The sequence below is a fragment of the Heliconius melpomene genome, chromosome 12, assembly GCF_056956725.1.
Source record: "Heliconius melpomene rosina isolate 202511_hmr_F chromosome 12, ASM5695672v1, whole genome shotgun sequence".
NCBI classification, from domain to species: domain Eukaryota; kingdom Metazoa; phylum Arthropoda; class Insecta; order Lepidoptera; family Nymphalidae; genus Heliconius; species Heliconius melpomene.
In genome coordinates this window covers 6,279,108-6,297,075 of record NC_140400.1, presented here as the reverse complement: position 1 = coordinate 6,297,075, position 17,968 = coordinate 6,279,108, and the positions used below count along the sequence as shown (strand labels likewise).

Here is a 17,968-nt window from a genome sequence, read left to right as displayed (position 1 = left end):
TTGTAGACTCTAATCTATAATAATAATGAATCTAAGCGATTAACTTCCGGTCAGGAATGTAAAGGATGCGTTCACAATTATTCCTTCAACTACAACTTCACATAATATAAAATATAGTACTTTAGTTTAAAGCATTATTAAAGGAATAAAAATATTCTTCTTTCTTTTATTCTAATTATAGAATATGATAAAATAATTATCATAAAACTTAACTTTATTATATTCACAATTTCAAAATAGTTAACATTATACTTTTTTATTCATCAATGATTTATTCGAGTATCCAATTGTAGCTGTTGATTCAAATCGAATAATGTCGGTTGAATGTTGATTTACTTAATTTTGTTAAAGGAACATATTGTATATTTGCGGGTTATTACTATATTTATTGTTCTTTCTGTACAATTGTTATAATTTTCTTACTTTAATCAATATATTAAAAATGCCACGCACAAAACGCCCTTTACGAAAACAAGAGAAAATTTGTGAAGACGATGATACATTGAAGAAATTAAACAAATTAGGTAACATTTTATTATTTTCACATCTTCGATCTAATAATTATCACAAATATAAAAAAATCCCTATACAATTTCTCATAATTATAAAAAAAACTAAAATATTTCGTATCATTTTCAAGTGATTGACCAAAAAAAGAAAATCGACGCACGCGCCCATATGGAGTTAAGAAACCTCGATATAGCCTTTAAAATGCTGGGCTCTATCAGTAGAAATTATATAAATAAAACTGTCGGCGAATTGGTAAGTATTAGCACTTTCAATTATTTTAAAATAAAAAAGTACTCTTGTAACAATGTTATCAAAACATCATAAACATTTCATTTTTAAAATCATTACTTTAAGCTGATAAACTTAAAGAAGACATTAATAAAATATTATGTGGAAGGGTCAGGAGTTTCATAATCATTTCAATAAGTTTATATTTATAAACATTTGGCTATTGTATACAAACTTAATTAGGTTCAAACACAAACAACTTATATGAACTTAATTTGGTTATTTTGCTTTTTTTTGTACAGTTTTAATGTTTAATGATGAAAAATCCAAGTCAAGTGCTTTGATTAATTACCTAGAGTAAAGCTCTAGGTAATTAATCAAAGCACTTGACTTCGAGTAAGCCGCAATAAACCTACACTTTAAAATTGCTAAGTATTACAGAACTATTATTATTGTTCTTTAAAGAGGGTACCATTAACAGTATATTTATTATTTTTGTTCATTTAGAAAAACGAACTGTTTTTCAAAGAACCACCTAGCACTAGAAGATCTAGAACAAGAAATTCAGCTCAATCAGCATCACATGACGATGGTATGATTATTTCTATAGTTTTATTATTCTTTGATGGCATTATATTAAACCAAAGTGTAGCTTTTTCATTCAATTTAATGAAATATAATTTAAATTTGTAATTTCTTTTAGTTAGTTAATATTTTTCATAAATGCATAAGTCAAGTAGAAAGTAGTTTTATAATGAAGCCTTTATTATCTTGGCTTTTTACTTAACTTTAGAATACCTCTAAGGTCTTCTAAAGTCATAAAATGCAGATGTAGAATTATAAATTAGCATTACATAATTTACATATTTCTTAAATTAATGTTTCATTGTATTATAGTCAATTATTTAACAAATTATGTAAATAGAGGATTGAATAAAACACAATTTTTATTAAAAAAAAATCTTCCTTAATAGAATAATAAAAAGAAATTTCAATAAAAACAATATTTTGTTTGTAAAACTTCCTGACATAATTATATTTTTAATTTTACTTATACTTATATTTTAAATGATTTCTTTTTATTACTAAATAGTGTTTTCTAATTTCATTTATTTTTATTTGGCACTGTCATATTTTATCCTTTGTTACACAATATTTCATTGCACCGATAATATGAGTATAGCATGTTTAATAATATATTGATATGTTATGTAATAAATATTATATAAGATTCTTTATTGCACTAAATTAACACAGAATAAAACACACATTAAGAAAAGACATACACAACGGTGGACTTATCTCTAGAAGAGATCTCTTCCAGTCAACCCGTGGAAGTGGATAAGTGCAAAGTAGCGGGAAAGACAAGATAGTGCATGGAAATTGAGAAAGACAAAAACAAGATAAACAATAAAATAAAACTAATAGTAATAATAAATACAAAAAAATAATAATAATAATTAGGCATGACATACACATAAATAAACATAAATATAGTTATACAAAATAAATAATTTATTATAACATCTAAATATAAATACATATATACTATATAATAAATACATAAAGTATATATACCTATATAAAAAGGAACAAAAAGAAAATTAAGCTTCACTATATAAGATGAGGAGAGATAATATAAGTAACCACTATAATAAAAAAAAAAAAAAAAAAAGATTAATTGTCTAACGATGCAAGGAGATGTAGTTTTAATTGGGATTTGAAGGACTTTATGGAAGGGCTTTTCTGGATAGTTTTAGGGAGTTGGTTCCAAAGGGATGCGGCGTATACAGAGAAGGATTTCTGAAGGAATTTGGTGTTGCTCTTAGGTACGTTAAGTGTCGGTATGACACCAGACCTCCTTGAGCGTGTAGGGATAGGGAGAACGTCAAAGCGGGATCGAAGATAACAAGGAAAATTCTGGTAGTTAAGGATCTTAAAAAGGAGTGACAGGACGTGCATATCTCGGCGAAGTCGAATTGGGAGCCATTTGAGCTGAGTTCGAAATTCGGAGACGTGGTCGTACTTACGCAAACCGTAAACAAAGCGTATGGCAAGATTTTGGAGTCGCTCTAATTTGTTAAGCAGCTCCTCGGTCACATCCAAATAACATACATCAGCGTAGTCGAGGATAGGTAAGAGAAGAGATTGTGCAAGCATAATTTTGGTTTTATGAGGTAGGTAGTATTGGAGACGCTTAAGAGAACGAAAGGAGAAATGCATGCGCTTGCTGACATCATTAATGTGCGGTACCCAGGACATGTTACTGTCAAAAATTAGGCCCAGATTTTTTACTCTGTTACAATATTCGATTACTACTCCTGAATACAGGATCTTCGGCATTGAGTTCCAATTTATTTTTTGTCTAAGTTTGCTGCTTCCAATGATAATTGCTTGTGACTTACTTGGATTTACTAACAGTCCGACAGATTCGGCCCAAGTAAAAATAGCAGCGAGATCATTATTTAAAGCTGCAATAGTCCCAGGCAAATCGCTAACATAGCAATGCCGGTATAATTGCAAGTCATCCGCATACAGATGGTAGGGAGAAGAAATGACTCTAGATATATTGTTTATAAAAACAGAAAATAGAAGTGGAGAAAGAACACCGCCTTGAGGAACGCCACAAGTGATATCTAACCACGTCGATGTGACATCATTAGATTTTACACATTGCTGACGACCTAAGAGATAGGAGCGAAACCAGCTTAAGGCTTCAAAAGAGATGTTAACTGCACGAAGAGAGCCCAGAAGTATATCAAAATCAACACAGTTAAAAGCGCTGCTGAAATCCAGCAGTACCATTACAGTGAGCTTGGTGTTATCCATAGCACATCGAATGTCCTCCGTGATATTCAGCAACGCACTAACCGTGCTGTGAGAGGATCGGAAACCGGATTGGTAAGGACACAGTAGGTTGTTAAAGGAAAGGAAAGAATACAGCTGATTATTTACTAAGGATTCTAGGACTTTGGATAGGATTGGAAGGATAGATATAGGACGATAATCGGTGACGCTAGAGGGATTGGAGATTTTTGGTAAAGGAATGACATAAGCATACTTCCATTGTGCGGGAAAAACATTACAAGTCAGTGAGAAATTAATAATGTGGGTGACCACTGGAGCAATGTATTCCAACACAGGAAGGATCATGTCCAGGCTGATACAGTCACTTCCAAAGGATTTAGTGGATATGGACTTGATACACTTCTTGACTTCAACTTCAGTTACAGTTTTAAGAGAGAAAGATGTAGAGTCAGGTAGGACAGTAGAAGATAAAAATGACAGTGTTTCAGATTTAGTTGAAGGGCTTAAATTTAATAGGGGTGTAGTAAAAGATGAATTTAAATCATGAAGATCCAATGATACCGAATGAGTATGCTTGGTGTTGCCTACCCCGAACGACTCTAAGAATCTCCAAACTTGCGCTTGACTGAGATTCTGAATAGTGGTGTGAATGTATCGGCGTTTAGCATCCCTACACATTCTGTTGCAAATGTTTCGCAATTTTTTGTATGCAGCTAGGTTTTGTTGGCAAGGATATTTTTTATTTCTAGTTTTAGCTCTATCACGTTTACACATCGTTCTTTTAATAATAGGTGTTAGCCAGGGAGCAGGCGCATGCTTCATACGAACCGGTCTCACAGGGGCATGTTTGTCGTAAATGCGAATCAGTTCAGTAGTTAAAGAGTTTACCATACTGTCAATATTTGTTGATGACATTATGGGTGACCAGTCGATGTTTCTCACATCCTCCCTTAAGCGTTCAAGGTCCATATGCTTAAAATTGCGTTGGAGAAGTATTTTACCTCTAACCTTGGGAGGACGGAATTTATACGTAAGAAAAATTAAATCATGAAAAGAGAATGGAGCTGTCATTTGCCCATGAGAAACAACGAGATTAGGGTTAGAGACAGAGATGAGGTCAATAAGAGAGGGTCTACAGTTAGGAAAGTAATGGGTGGGACACGCCATCGGAAGAATGTGTAAGTTGTAGGTATCATATAATGTTTTTAATAAATTAGATCTTGAATCATTTTTTAACAGACAAGTGTTTAAATCGCCCGTACAGATTACATGCTCGTATTGAGGTGAAAGATATTCCAGAACACCTTCTAAAGCACTAAAATAGTTGATTTTATCATTTGGGGAGTATAAAGTCCCTAAAAGAATTTTTTTATGGTTTAACGTTACTTCCACAAAAATATATTCTAGGGTTCCTGTCGATTGATTGGGGGAGCAGGCAATAATACGAGCAGTAATGTTGTTGCGAAGGTAGATACCGACCCCACCGCCACCTTGCAAAGTACGATCATTGCGAAACAGCTGATAACCTGGGATACTGTAACTAACAGAGGAAAGAGAAGGGTTTAACCAGGTCTCAGATATACAAATACAATCGACTATGCCGGAGCTAAAGGATGCGAGAAGATCTGAGTAGTGAGCAGGAATGCTCTGAGCGTTGATATGCACCAAGGAAAAAGTATTAGACGGGTTGTTGAAGGTCTTAGACAATTTATCTACAAGTGGTTCGGAATCAGAAAGTGAAGAGTGATTTTGACTTTCAGCGCTGTCATAATCACTGTTAGAGCAAGAAAAGTATTCATCATCAATGAACATAATTTAGGTATATAATAAATATATATATATATGGCACAAATATTATAATAAAAAAATAAAATAATAATAAAAAAAAAAGATAACACAAAAATTAAAATTAAATTTGATCCATGTGCACAAGTTGACTGAATACAAAATTAACACTAAGAAAAAAAAATAACATAATTTTATCATTTTACATTTACAACTATTAAAAAAAAACACAATGGGACATAATAAAAAAATACCAACAATCAAAAATAAACTTACATATGGTACAGAACAAAAAAAAAACAAAATTATTACGTGTTAAGATTGAATCTTACGAGAACATGAATGTACCCTACAAAATAAAAAAAAAATATAAATATGTAACAAAATATGTTATTGCATCAGCAATTAAGTATAAACCGAGGAAATTACGTTGGTATAAGCAAATCACATCCAGCCAGTTTAATTGTCGTCAGCTGATTTCATATCAGAACATCGATGCATTAACTGTTTTAGTTCAGATAGAGAAGAAATCTTACTTTTAGCTTTATTTGGCATTAATATAATAATCATGCCATCAGCCGACCAACATTTATTGATTCCAAAATGCTTACGAGCTGCTATAAATACCTCTTGGCGTGATTTTGTTAGAAATTCGGTAATTGTCATTTTAGAACCCTTCAAAGATGTTTTAGCCCTCCACACGTTGGAGCGGACTTGCAAACTAGTAAATCTAACGAGGATGGGACGAGGAGAGTCTTTTTTAGCGCCCAGTCGGTGACAAGATTCAATAGCTGCAGGCCTCACGTCAGACAATTTCATTTGGCCGGATAACACTTCAATTATTTTATGCATCACGTTTTCATCCTTGTCCTCCTTTACACCATGCATAAGAAGAACTTTTCGTCTGGACTGTGTCTCCAGGCGGTCCATACCAAGCACAACAAGTTCCACCTGTGATTTTAGTAAATTCAGTGTCTTCCAAACAAAAGCCTTGAAGGAGTGAAATTCTGTAGATAAAGCCTTTATGGTGGTAGCGGCTGCTGCAGGACCCGGCTGAGACAAGTTTTTTTCAAACTCGCCCATTCGTGTAGAAAACATAGAGGAGAGTTCCTCCATACTCTTGAAAAGCTGGTCCACTGGTGTCACCATTGTTACTTATATAGTGTAGAAAGTTTGTGAGAAAGTTTAGTAATGTTCAACTTAACACACGTATCAAACTATTAACACATATGCACACTTATTACTATTTTAGTTAATAAGTAAAATTAGGAGCAATAAAAATACGTCTAGTCACTTCTGCGTCTACCCGCGAAAAAAATTATATGATATGTAATAAAATAAGTAATAAAAATCTTAAAAATTTAAAAAGTTAAAAAAATAACCACACTTAGATATATTAATTAGTATTTAATAAGTGGATACACAAACCTTTACCTTTAAATCTCTCTGAAACTGAAACTGAACTGAACTGAAACATCCATTAGAGTAGGGGATACTTCTAATCCTGATGACTGCACCAACCAACAAGCTCTTAATAAGACAGACTAAACTACACTTAACACAAAACAATAAATTACTTAAGAAAAAACACAAACAAAAACGGCATGGATGTGTAAGTCTTTACTGAACTGATTATTTTAACATTTTTAAAGTGATATTCCACACTTAGGAAAGAGAAATATCTAAGAAAACAGTCACAACAACATTATTGTTTTCTCTAAATATTGCAATATTTCTTATTATGTTGCTATTCAATTTTATTTTATTATTAATCGTGCTCATATCATCTAACATTTACATACAACTCAACTAACTTGGGTGGCTTTCTGGGCTAGGGTACCTAACGGAGAACTCATCCCAGGACTCCAGTGAACGCGGCGTTAAGAATACAGTGCAAGGTGAGTATTTTATGCTTTCTATTCTTGCTTGTTACTGTCTTTTATGTCTTTTTATCGTGCCATTTATTTATATCATTACTTTAGTTTTAGGATTATTCTTTTTTGTTTCTTAGTTTATTTTTTTTTTGTAGGCAAATTTTAGCTTAGGCAATTAGATTTATATTAGTCATTTAAATGGAACCATTAGGTAAGAATATAGCTTTGTAAATATAATATTATTAATTTAAGTGTAGTTTTAAGTATTTCATTTAATGATAATTTAGAGAATACCTAGTGACACGTCACTCTGTACTTCATTTTTAGCTAATTATGTGTTGATTGATCATTTATGGGATATTCATCAAATAAAATTTGAATCTGCAACTTAGTGGTCGTTTATAGCATTACAAAAAATATAAAGAATATATAATAAAATGATGAGGCCTTCATGCGGCTGTAAATGCGGCTGTGGGTTCGATTCCTGTACTCTGGGACCGATCTTGATATGTCGTTTTAATAATCTGTTAATTATTTATTATCTTAAAAGTTAAGTTAATCTCTAGGGTTGAGAGAGATTTATACATACATACGTCCTTAGGTTCCCTCTGCCACCCTTCTATATGTGGGGTACACCGTCAACTTAAAAAGAAATTGTATAATGATGATGATTATGATTATTATTATGTTTATGTTTTTTTTATCTTTTGTATGGTAAGGCTTGCATGGCCTGTGGTGATAAGGCCGCTTCACACCATTTTTCATTTGTTTTATCTTGTATCTCTTTTATGTTTAAGTTGGTGTAATAAAATATTAAATAAATAATAATAATAATAAATATTTGTTTTTTTTTCATGTCCCAGCTCCACCATCATCTAGTCGCACCCATAGGTCTCGTTCGGCGGACACGTCTCGTCTCACAAGCACGACGGCCACAAGCAGCCGTACTGCCAAAGGGCAGAGACGACGTTCCCGCTCAGTTTTCAGAACACCCGCTTATAACAAGCAGTCGGCGGTGAATTACCCCGTTATTACGCCTAAGGTCAGTTTTTTTTTCATATTCACGCTGTATCTGCACAAAACCAGGTAGGCAGGAGGGAACCTGATGATTTTCTTCCCGAGTGTACAATGGGCAAAAGTTTAGAATGCCTAACTTCACGGCGGCAAATCAATTGCAATTGCAATCAATTTTTTTTCTTGTTTTTTAAAGGTGAACCCACGTGCTCCTCTCACGGTCCTGCGTCAGCCCCGCTCTGGGGAGATGGTGGTGTCCATGACCGGATCACCCGTTATGGTGCCCAGTATATGCACGTAAGTTGAAAAAAATATTATTAGATTTTATAGCCTATATCTATACTAATATTATAAAGCGAAAGATTTTGTTTGGTGGAACGCACTGATCTCAGGAACTACTGGTATGAATGGAAAAAAATATATGATCTCATGTGTGGAAGCGTGATCTCATGTGTGAATTTATGTTCTCTTTATATCGCCACTCAAAAGAAACCATCGCTATCTTCTTCTTGAAGTCGATTACTGACTCATTTGCGAATTAATACAGAGAGGACCAAGAACCCGGTTACAATTTGAAAGACTTTATAAGTATGTAAGAAAATTAATCTAGTCTTTCCACATTTTGTAGTCTCACTCTGTATCCCACACACAGCAGGATAGAGTGAACCTAGGAACCTAGTTTTGAGGCACTGCGTTTCCCATTAAGACTCTCGGTTCCCTACTTTCTACTGAGGAATTGCGTGTTGAGTAACGATACTCAATGCCGCGCTTTACCTCCATACTGGAACGAGGAAATAAAAGTATTAAATATTTCTCTCTTATTATCGCCTCTTTCTCTAGCTTCAGTAGCAATAGTTTCTACCCTAGGTGGGTAGGTCTTTATTTTTAAATAAATATAATAAATTTAATTTAATTGTGCAGAATGCAACCACACGAAAAAGCAAATTGCAACATCCTTCTCAATGATGGCACAATGCTGTCCCTGCAGCCCAAAGAGCTTCGACAATCACAAGCTTACATACCATTCTCATTAATGGATACGGCAGTATTAGATCAATTGAATACATTGAAAAGTAATTTGGAAAAGGTTCTCAAGCTGGGGAAGGAAGTGAAGTATAAGGATTGACTGTGTCAATGATATTGTTAGTGTCAAGAGAACTTTGTAACTTCAAAGCAAATGCTTTATTTAATTTGAATACATGAGAGAAATTGTTCTCCATTTAGAAGAATTATGGTTGATAGTGTTAGTGACAGTGTTAGTTTTATAAGAACTATGTTTATTGATGAATATTAATAAAAACATTTGTTGAATACATAAAAGAGTAATTTGAAGAAAATTTTACGGCTGAGGAAGGGAGTAAGGAGTTGTCATTTAACAATTATATTATTGTTATTTAACAACTAACACTATCATGTTATTTGTTAAAACACTGTGTGAAGGCAGTATTTTAATTGGATCTCTTTTTGACATGCATTCACCTATTGTGTAATATTTTCTGTAAAATCTTCATGTGTTCTCCATAAAACGTGACGTTGGCGAAGTGATTAGTGCTCAACTGGCACGCTCGAAACGCCATAAACTAAAAACTGAACTGAACAACACTGTCAGTCCCAATCATACATACCCTTTTCATTTATGGATACCAGTGTTTCAAAACAATTGCATATGGCAAAAGTAATTTGGGGAAAATTCCAGTTGAGGGAGAGAGTACTATTGGATACAGAAAAGGCAAAGTTTTGCAGTTTACAAAGAAAACAAAAAAATATCCATAGTGATAGTAAACATTTTAGTGTTAGTTGTACTGTCACTACCATCACTATTGGCACAATACTCCATCACTACATCTTTGTCACTATACAGGTGGAATGAATTAATTAGTTAACTTAATTGTATTGATTTGTATCCTTTTTTTGCGTCATGCTGCATTGTGCTTGTAAGCAGAATAAGCAGTTGGAATCTGGTGTTAAGATATTCTGTTATGTCCAAAGACCAAGAGAGCCTTTGCACTGTTTTTCTGCTTAATAAGGGATACAGTATGAAGTTAAGAAAATATTTGTTTTTTTTTTGAATAATGAATGTTTGTGAATGTTGTGACCTCAATTATTATTGTTATGGCTGTTTGTGTGTTCGTCTTACCTTTAATTTTGTATTTTTTATTTTAAGACTTGGTAATGTGTTCTTTTATGATATAATGATTTATTGTTTGCTAAATAATTAGAATACAATAACGTAATTAAATATAATATTGCATATATTTTTGTAGTTTTTCTTTGTCATATATTTTTTACTATACATATTGTAGGAGAATTATGAATGTTCATTTTAGAATATCGAAACAGTTTTTATGTTTTTGTTAAACTATAATTCTTACCAACGATTTTTTTTGAGGTATTATGAGGTTAAATTTCAATAATTTTATTTAACATAAATTTTGAAATAGTTTAAAATTTGTCTATTTCATCAAGGTTCATAGTTATATTATCTTTTTATCAGAATAAATAATAAAAAAGCTTATTAGGCATCTAATATTTTATTACTATCCAAATTTTTGCATTAAAAAAACACTATTCACTTTATAATAATGAGTAGTCAATATATCAAATATGGTATAGAAAAAAAGACTACATGGTAAAATCTCAGTGCATGTACTATACTAAAAAGAATATGATTTTTGACAACAGTATCCAAATGATGTTTCCCAACATCAATAGCTGTGCTTAGCAAGTGTTTGCTCTACTTCTTTAACATATTTCTCAGATACCTTCTGCTGTCTCATCTCTGACACCTAAAAAAGAGTTATTTTAGTTATCTATTATAAACTATCTCAAAATATTTATAATGAAATTTTATATTAAAATTTATATTAGATGACGATTTTGCTTAAGTAGACTAGGCCTAAGGAACCTTATATTATGTTTCCCACCCATCGCCCAACTTTTAGGACATAGTCAGCGGGACGTGTTGAATGGCGGAACTGAACGTGGCGGTTGATGTTTTTATCAAAGCTAGGATATTAATATAATTCATTCTCCCGAGTGGAAATCGAACTCATAATTGTCATTACAGTCGACATACTGCTGCCATCGCGCCACGGTCACGACGGCAATAAAACAATATTAATAAAAGTATGAGAATGAGAAACTAGTCCAATAAATTTAGGGAAATGGGAACATTTTTTTGTTTCGGTATACAGCTATTAGTCTTCGGAAACATAAGATTTTGATTTATACCCGATGTGAAATCATGGACAGCCGCAGCCATGGGCGTAGGAATAGGGGGGGCCGGGTGGTCCGTGCCTATTCCAGAAGTCTGGTACCCCACCCCAGAAATTTTAGTAACATTAAATTATCCTGAAAAATTATATATCGGTGCAAAGGTAGAGTTCAGTCCCCACAAAATATCTTTAGATACGCCCATGGCCGCAGCCTTTAATCTAAGAGATTAAAATAATTAAAAGTTGGTCATAAAAATATTTACATATTATTAAGATTCAGCTGGACTACTCTTGACTCAATCTTAATAAATATAAATAATTAACCATAGGAAAACCACCTATGAATAACGAGTCGTATGTACATAGACTCAATCAAACATGCAAGCGGCAGCCGGTGTCAAAATATGACAACAATCTTTAACATCTCTTTTCTAATACCTTTTGTTTGATAACTCTCCTCTCATACTTCTCCTGCTGTTCTTGCTCCATGCGGAGGGCGACGCCTTCGTTGTGTACCTTCTCCCGCAATTCAGCGCTGAAATTATGAAATAACGTTATCAGTTACCTGTATTTAGAGATAAAAGCATATGTTATCATTAGATAAAATGTTGTTATTAATACGGAAGTAGTGGAATTTGTATAAAATATAAATGTAGAAGAATCTTTTTGATGCTAGGTTTTTAGATAAGTGGGTACTACATCAACGTTCTCCAATTATTTTTTTATTTTTATTTAATAGATACGACCTTCATTTTTAACCGACTTCTGGAAGTAATGCTATTCTACTATTTTTTTAAGGTTGTTACCTCAGAACCTTTGACTCGCTGAACCGAATTTGAAGATTATTTTTTTATTCAAAAGCTGTCAATTTGAATTAAGTTTGTAACAAATGGGCGAATAACGCCAACCGACTTCGATTATTCTTTTTTTATTGAAAAAGGATACACTTTTAGGGTAGTCTGATGAGAGTTTGGTTAGGTTCTGATGATTATGGGATTCGGTTGAAGTCGGTTATTTGTTAAAAAATATTATATTGCGCCCACTTTGCAAATGACGATAAAATAATGTTCTGATAAGTGATTAGAGAAAACAGTGGGTTCGGTTACTAGAGGACAAGTAGCCGTATCGTTGGATCATTCTAATTAAATACTTAATTCTAATTAAATAATTAATTATAATTAAACAATCACCGAGCGCGTTCTTTATCGTTGATTTGCTTCATAATTTCTTGTCGGTGACGTTCGACGCGGGCTTTGCGTTTCTCTTCCAACTAAAAAATAGACAGAAGACGTATATTCTTAGTTAAAAGTACTTACATCTAAAAATATTTTACAGAATAACACTTATCAAAATAAATAGGTGTTAGCTACAGGTTGTGGGTTCGATTTGCCCCTGAGGAAATGTTATAATTAATATTTTCATTTCTTTTCTTCGGTAACGAGGCAAAACGCGGCGTTGAATTCCGCCACGCCGTACAATGCTTCTAGAATTCGGCGGAAAGCGGGAAACGGAAGTGTCTCAATGGAAACGTAGTGTTTTAAGACTGAATTCCTTGGTTCTCTCGGCCTACCTAGCAGAGGAGGATGTGCAGTGCAGGATATAATGTGAAGCTAAAAAAGTATAATATTAGAATTTGGGCTGCATTATAAAGTGTATGAAATAAGTAGGCACCTGTTTCTCTTTCTGAATAAATTCCTCATTCTGTCTCGCCGCGTTGTTGAAACTTTGCTCATCTTTGGCTATTTCTCGTGCTATGAGGCGATGGATGTCATTAATCTGAAATTAAAATAGTTATTATTACTTTATGTAATTGGCTTAAAATATATATTAATATATTGTTTTCTACACATTTAGTTATTTTGTACAAAAGCTATTTTGTATACCTATGTTGTAAAAAAAACTGCAATTATTATAAAAAAGGTCATATACTATTCAAGTAACATAAAAAGATACAAAAGAAAATGTGAATACACAAAATAATACTATTTATTATACCTACAATTACCTTTTTCCCGTAAATATATAGAAAGATTATATTAAGTAGGCACCTGTCGTACTCTAGCTTCGTGCAATCTCTTCATTTCCAAGTTACGTTTGATAGCGGCTTCCTTCTCCTTGCGTCGATACTCTCTTTCAACGTCTTCTTGAATTTTCAGATTGCGTATTCTGTCCAATTCTTCTTTTAACTCTTGTTCTGCCTAATAAATATTAAACGTAATGAAAGGTGAGAACTATACCTTGTACCGTTAACTATGACTGTAGGGTTACGATACATAATTAAATTATATTAATGAATTTGAATAAATAATTATTTCCTTAATTATTATGTTCAATTATGCGCTTATTAATGCATTGAATGCAGCGTAGTGCAAGCCAATGCTACACTTTGTTCAATTAAATTACAGAAATATCAATATTAGAATTATTAACTTTACTCTGAATACTATTCAACCCATAAAATTTGATTTATTTAAGACAAATCTTATATAAATGATCCGGCGTGAACGAAAAGGTAACTCGTCAGTCGTCATACAATTTCTCGAAAATTAGTCGATGCGTGGGGAACGGAGTGTTTTAACACCAGGATCCCTCTACCTGTCCTGCTGTGTGCGGGGCACAATATGAAACTAAATAAAGTACCTTTTGTGCCTTAGCAATGTGATCGATGCCCTTCTGCTTAGCGGCCTTCACTGCTTCAGCTTCAGCCCTGTTCTTTGCATCCCTTTCTTGCTTTTGTCTAAGAAAGTTAGCGATTCGCAGATCCATTATGCGTTCTTCTTCATTCTGCAACTGCTTGTAGTACAAAAGCTCGGCGTTACCTGTCGTGTTATTAAATAATTTACTAAATTATTACTTTGAACAAATTATAATTTTTCACGTACCTATTTCGTACCTTGATCCAGTATTTCCTTCAGCTTTGCCTGTCTGCCGTGTTTCTCTTTTAGTTTTTGAGCTTCATCGATTTGCATGGCAATGTTTGCTTGATTCACTCTAATACTCTCCTCCTCAATACGCTCTGCCTCCATTATCTAGAAAAAAAATGTAAATACGTATATCTATTATTTCTCATCTTTTTCGTAGGCAACGCAACGAGGACCTAGTGTTAAAATATTCCGTCTGCGTTCTACGTGTTGAGTGGTAAATTTCTTATCAGAGTGGAAAAATAATTGACTCTCCTGAGTTACGAGAGATCACAGCCATAACCACCGCGTTTGACTATTAACGCTATGAATATGGAGTCTTCTCATGATGGTAATGATAGGTATGCATGGGCATTCAGAGATACTTTCAAGGGGAGGCCTGGACTTTAACTTTGAACAAATCTGTTACTGTGTAGGTCTTCTGAAGTGCCCTCTACTCTACGTCCATCTGGATATTTAAAATACACAAATAATATAATCAATGTCCTAATCGATAATAGTAACCTTAGCAGTTTCATGTGCTTTTATTTGTTCCTTTAAGGCCGATAGGTTTTGGAGTCGCAGTTGATGCCTTCTTTCTTCATCTTCTTCAGCTCTCTTCACTGCCGCTTGGCGATTCTCTTCCATTATCGCATCAAGTCTAAATAATAAGAAAACTTAAGGGATATTTTCTGATACTGATATTTACTATACTTATATCGCATTTAATTTGTCATATAGTGGCTGTATACAGTCATTTTTTTAATAGTTATAGGACTTGGCTTTTATAAGCAATATTTGAACTAATAATACGGGTGTAATATAATTTCTTAAATTATTTTTTTAATCCTAAGTTACGAGTACTTTACTGCAGATTCTCCAATCCAAACCCGATAAAGCCGTTAAATATTAGTTTTAGATGTAACATATTTATATTTTCACCTTCTCTGTTCTTCATCCAACTCAATTTTTAGAAGATCTTTTTCAGCAATCTGCGCGTCGCGGATGGCGTGGCACTTGGAAGCCAAGATAATGCGGTTGCAGAGACGTGGTCCTTGCATGCTGTTCGCTCTGAGGACTGAAAAAAACATCCTCAACACATGAGAAGCTTAAAACTAATTTTATTTTATAGGACAAGCATATGACTATAAACGAGACAGATTATGGGTTCGATTCCCACTTGAGGAAATGAAATAATTTTATATTTTCATTTCTTCACTCTGGTGCCGAGGCAAAACGCGACTTGAGAATTCGGTGGATCACTAGGGGAAAATAGGTCCCTAGGTTCCATCTGCCTACTCCGCTATGTGTGATAGATGTGATATATATTAATCATTACATACTTTCAGCACGCGACAACGTATGGGCAGCTTGGTCTGGCCCTTGCAGTTCAGGGTCAGTAGAACCTGTGGCTTCAGCGCCAGGTTGTGGCATGAGCTGTTCTTTTAATTTCTTTTTCCTCTCTTCAGATTCTCTCGCTGCCCGTTGTATTGCTTCTTCTTGAGCGTGCATCGCTTGTAATTGTTCTTCCTGAGTAACTATCTGAGGACATATTAACGTTGATATAATATGTATTCTATTTTATTTTTCTACTGAACCAGAGTAAATCTGTTGGGAAAATTCTTACAGTAACATTTAATGATTTGAAATTTTTTCATTTCTCTAGTCTGGTAAATCCAAGGAAGGTGTGTAACCACACAACAAGCAATTGTTAAATATATGCAAATTAATAATAGTATGTAATTATATCGTTTAACGCCCAATGTTAATAATGTATCTCCGATCTCCAGTTAACGTCAATCTTGGATTTTTTGACATGTCTATCCAATCACTAACCTGCATGCCGTCCTCCATCTCTGTTTATTTCAATCTATGGTTGCAATTTATGGATTAGGATTGATTATTAACATCGGGCGTAAATCCCCACTTCGGTCAGAACTCCCAGGCACTCCAAACTTGTCACCGTACAACACGATGGACCCGGCGTCCGTACGATGAATAAATAAGTAAGTTTCTTCTGCCAACAGATCGAACTAACCTTCGCTTGTTTTTTTAATCTCTCATAATCTTCCTTATTCATGACAGCTGGATAAAAGTTAGGTGTACGTTTTGGTATCAACAAGGTCCTCCAGCCTGTCAATTGTGGTACCAAAGTGTATTCGTGTTTCGGAACCTCGCATATGTGGATACGTTTCTTTGTAATGGGGAACTTGAGACGACATTGCGATGGTCTAAAATTTAATTTAAAATATTTATTTTAGGTTTTTTTAGAATAGGCAGCGAAAATCTAGTATTAGTGTTCTACACTCTATTGGGTGGCGGAACTGAACGCCATGAGACTCAAGTGTTGAGACACTTCGCTCCCCAATTTTCGCTGAATTCTGGAGGCATTGCGTGTTGAATGTCGGAACTCAACGCCGCTCTTTCCCTCGACACGAGAGCGAAGAGATGAAAATATTGAATATTTCATTTTCACGAGTGAGAATTAGTTTACAGTCTCAGCAATGTGCCTCGTCGCCATGACTGGCCTCGATTAAAATCGGACCGAACACAGCAGGGAGCAGCACAGCAGATGGTGGAACCAAGAGTTGATACATTCCGTTCTCCATTTTACGCCGAATTCTTGAGTCATTGCGTGTCGAGTGACTAAAGTCAACGTCGTGCTTCTTTTTCACTATTTGAAAAAATATGTATTTAAATAATAACTTAACTTAATTTCACGCTTTATACCTAGCGGTAGTCAGTATTTAAATAATGATTTTACTATTTTATAACGTACTTAAAATAAGGTTTTTTAAGAGATTAAAATTACCTATGCAATTGATAGCACCCCGGTTCGCTACCCTTACTAATGGTATGATACTTTATACCTTCGTGTAAATCTTTTATGAATTTCGGCATTTTTACCGTTGAAATTTATAAATTATATTAATTATTTGTATAACAATTTTAAAAAATTATGTATTTAAGTCAATTGTCTTGTTCGTGTCACTAAGTAACAAAGTAAATAAGATCGCTTAAAAAAGTAAAATTTATTATATCGATAAGAGTGTCGTGAGGAAATTATTCAACACAAATCTATGCAAAAATATTAAGAATATTTAATCAATATTGTTAAAATGTAAAAAAGGAATAATGTGCAAGTAATTTTATTAGATGTTATAATTTGGATGAATAAGCTTATGCCGTAGCTTAATTCTTGTATGTATTTTAATAAATGACAATGTCAATTCGCTAGTGCTGTACAAAAATACTTAACTTTCGATATACATGGTTTGCTATGTTTTTAGGAAAATTATATAAAAAGACTAGAATCTGGAGCCCTGTCAAGGCTTTATAAAATAACGAAAGTTTTGCTTATGTTTATGATTATTAACGCTCTTACCAGAGTCGGTATCCTCACAAGCAGCCACATGGTGCTTGCAAATTTTTCAGGGACAGAGCCTCTTCTTTACCCACTCGGTGTCGCTGTAAATGCCAATAGGGCTAACAGCATTAACCTCAAGTTTGAAAAAAGAGCCTAAGGCAATTTATTTGTGGCGTTCTGTTCAATTTTAAAATATCCCTTATTCCCGTATCATTTGGCAGTATTCAAACTTTTTTTGCTCCAGCGTCATTTTATCATTAATTTTTA

At 33.7% G+C, this 17,968-nt stretch overlaps 2 protein-coding genes across 2 annotated transcripts; one reads left to right on the top strand and one right to left on the bottom strand.

Annotated features, from left to right (window-relative positions):
- Positions 1-295: 295 nt before the first annotated feature.
- LOC146533627 (uncharacterized) lies at positions 296-10,474 on the top strand. The gene is made up of 7 exons (XM_085194398.1): positions 296-524; positions 641-762; positions 1,246-1,330; positions 7,167-7,229; positions 8,069-8,247; positions 8,416-8,516; positions 9,141-10,474. The coding sequence occupies exons 1-7, from the start codon at positions 443-445 to the stop codon at positions 9,343-9,345; spliced, it is 837 nt and encodes a 278-aa protein (XP_085050524.1). The 5' UTR covers positions 296-442; the 3' UTR covers positions 9,346-10,474.
- A 375-nt stretch (positions 10,475-10,849) lies between these two features.
- Positions 10,850-17,270, bottom strand: LOC146533626 (cilia- and flagella-associated protein 45-like). The gene is made up of 12 exons (XM_085194431.1): positions 17,147-17,270; positions 16,373-16,565; positions 15,678-15,876; positions 15,277-15,412; positions 14,860-14,995; positions 14,328-14,463; positions 14,075-14,253; positions 13,483-13,632; positions 13,106-13,210; positions 12,625-12,704; positions 11,873-11,969; positions 10,850-11,005 (listed from the first exon to the last, which is right to left on the bottom strand). Exons 1-12 carry the CDS (start codon positions 17,233-17,235, stop codon positions 10,925-10,927), a joined length of 1,581 nt encoding a protein of 526 aa, XP_085050557.1. The 5' UTR covers positions 17,236-17,270; the 3' UTR covers positions 10,850-10,924.
- Between the last annotated feature and the right edge of the window lie 698 nt (positions 17,271-17,968).

Excerpts from the sequence above, each read along its gene's own strand:
- LOC146533627 (XM_085194398.1), top strand. The coding sequence starts at position 443 with ATGCCACGCACAAAACGCCCTTTACGAAAACAAGAGAAAATTTGTGAA. Across the intron at positions 763-1,245 it reads ATAAAACTGTCGGCGAATTG|AAAAACGAACTGTTTTTCAA; the intron begins GTAAGTATTAGC and ends TTGTTCATTTAG. Across the intron at positions 8,248-8,415 it reads ACCCCGTTATTACGCCTAAG|GTGAACCCACGTGCTCCTCT; the intron begins GTCAGTTTTTTT and ends TGTTTTTTAAAG.
- LOC146533626 (XM_085194431.1), bottom strand. The coding sequence starts at position 17,235 with ATGCCGAAATTCATAAAAGATTTACACGAAGGTATAAAGTATCATACC. Across the intron at positions 15,877-16,372 it reads GATTAAAAAAACAAGCGAAG|ATAGTTACTCAGGAAGAACA; the intron begins GTTAGTTCGATC and ends ATATGTCCTCAG. Across the intron at positions 11,970-12,624 it reads AACGATAAAGAACGCGCTCG|CGCTGAATTGCGGGAGAAGG; the intron begins GTGATTGTTTAA and ends TCATAATTTCAG.